The 2,439-nt window shown below is 36.9% G+C and overlaps 1 protein-coding gene across 1 annotated transcript; it reads left to right on the plus strand.

The window, feature by feature from the left end:
- The first annotated feature begins 481 nt into the window (after nucleotides 1-481).
- On the plus strand, nucleotides 482-2,224 carry LOC149847042 (uncharacterized). Its single transcript, XM_089993084.1, has 4 exons — nucleotides 482-736; nucleotides 1,697-1,807; nucleotides 1,953-2,033; nucleotides 2,144-2,224. Exons 1-4 carry the CDS (start codon nucleotides 482-484, stop codon nucleotides 2,222-2,224), a joined length of 528 nt encoding a protein of 175 aa, XP_089849210.1.
- Nucleotides 2,225-2,439: the final 215 nt, after the last annotated feature.

Raw genomic sequence — 2,439 nt, forward strand, 5'->3', positions numbered from 1 at the left:
CGTTGATTAATTGTAAGCTAATGTGTGCTAGGTCAGTGAGGATTTATCGATCTGTTGACTGGTTTGACTTTAGTCAACGCCAAGCCTAACGGGCTGACGCTAAGATCCTAACCAAACCCAAAATAACTTGATTGAACAATGAGTTAACACAACACTTGGGACTGAACTACAAATTGCTCGATCAGGGCCCTGAGGTTAAGCTGCTTTATGAGAAGCCTACTTTAGTCATTTAACAAGGAATCAATTATTTCTCGTCGTTCAAAGCTGGCAAGTATAGTTTTAAAATATAAAAAACACTCAAATTGTACGTAAGTAATTATTTACATGAGAAACTATTCCAATAAGAAATACTACCTCTTTGTCTCATCCTAAGCCCTTGTTTATATTCACACGCCAGCAATACCTGCAAAAGGACGCAATTGCTCTACAGAGAGATTAATCCCTGACTCCCACTTGGTTTCTTTTGAGGGAGGGAGGGAAGATGCAGATAGACAAGCAGGCTTCTGATCATCAGCAGCAGCAGCAGCAGGTGCTCAGGTTAAAGAACTCTGACAGCTTGAGCGAGGTCAGTGTCAAGGAAGACAGAGAAGAAGAGGATGCCTCACGGTCTGCACTGACCGCCTTCCGAGCCAAGGAGGAGCACGTCGAGAGGAAGAAGTTGGAGGTCAAAGAGAAGGTGCAGGCTCAACTGGGACGCGTCGAGGAGGAGACAAAACTCTTAGCCGAGATCAAAGAAGTAAGCAAATATATATATATATATATATATATATATATATATATATATATATATATATATATATATATATATATATATATATATATATATATATATATATATATATATATATATAAAGAGAGAAATGAGAACCTACCTCACCTTACTAAGATTTTTTTTGGTATTTTTTTGAAATTTTGACCTTACAAATGCAAAGCATGACTAAAAATTGACACTTGGATCATGCATTTTTTATAAAAAAAAATTGGTATTTGAAGCCACAAAAAATTATGAAAATTGTAGACTCTTGATTTTTGAACTTTATAAAAATCAGGTGTCAATTTCTAGTAAATTAATCATGCTGAACACTTCTGGTCAGAATTTCGAAAAACATCTAAAATTGGGTGTATATATGTATATATATATATATATATATGCACACGCCCCGCAACATTGATCCTTTCTTATTCTTTTTATCAAACTTATTCGACTCTAGCCTAGGGCATCAAAGTGTTGATGAATTAGTTGATCGGGGGGCCTAAGGCTGGAGAGAGACTAGGTTTGGACATGGCGTTGACTCATGTGCCTAAGTCCAAAATCGCTATGCAGTTAAGCCTGACAACTGGGTACCAGAGTAGGCTCCGGGTTCCACCAATTTCGGTTTGAGTCAAGGTTGGCATAGGCTTGGAAACTCGGCTGTATTTGGTTGAGATGAAACACTGCCACCAACCTTTTTTACTGGATGAATCTGAGTAGTTCTTTGTCTAGATCGATATTGGCCGATTTAATTATTTATCTACGAGTATATACATGATGGGATTTGAATGGACTTGGGCTCAGCCCCAACGCCCAGACTGAGCTGCATCATGATTTGATCCTCTGCTACACATCAAACCATTCAAGCTTCATTATGCACAATTTTCTGTCTAATTAATTCGTTTTGTAGTTAATATAAAATGTGCTGTTATTTTTCATTGATAGGAACTTGAGGCATTGGCAGATCCTACAAGGAAGGAAGTTGGAGCAATTCGCAAGAAGATCGATGCTGTTAGTAGAGAATTGAAACCACTTGGACAGGCTTGCATAAAGAAGGTGAGTTTTATGTAATTAATTGGAGAATGCAAGTTAACCATATTTTTTTCCTTCAAAAATGATTTTCATAGAACTGATGAAACTGGGAAGGTGTCACTGGAAATAGTTAGCATTTGTTTTTTCCCCTTTGGTTTCTTAATCATAGGAGAAGGAATACAAAGATGCCCTCGAGGCTTATAATGAGAAGAACAGAGAAAAATCTCAACTTATTACTAGACTAATGGAGGTGAGCATTAAGATTTCTTTTTCTTTTTTCCTTTTTTTTTAATTCAATCATGATAATACTACTGTCACTAAATTGACTTTCTTTTCTAATTTATGCTCTTTTATCCGCAGTTGGTAACCGAGAGCGAAAGACTGAGAATGAAAAAGCTGGAGGAGTTGAGCAGGAACATCGATTCCATACTAACGAGATGATCATGATGATGAGAGAGAGTGTTGATGGGGAATTGGAATTTATAACAAAAGTGTGGTTTGGAGTGTAAATTCAATTGTTGGTTGCATGTCTGTGTGCTTTGTTTGTTATATGTTGCTCTTGTGAACATGTTTGCTCGTCCTTGGAATAACTACAGTTGTATTAAAACTTGACATGTAATTGACCGATCCATTGAGTTCTCTTTCTCTCTCTAAAA

This window comes from Nuphar pumila, chromosome 2 (assembly GCF_984573655.1).
Source record: "Nuphar pumila chromosome 2, dmNupPumi1.hap1.1, whole genome shotgun sequence".
NCBI classification, from domain to species: domain Eukaryota; kingdom Viridiplantae; phylum Streptophyta; class Magnoliopsida; order Nymphaeales; family Nymphaeaceae; genus Nuphar; species Nuphar pumila.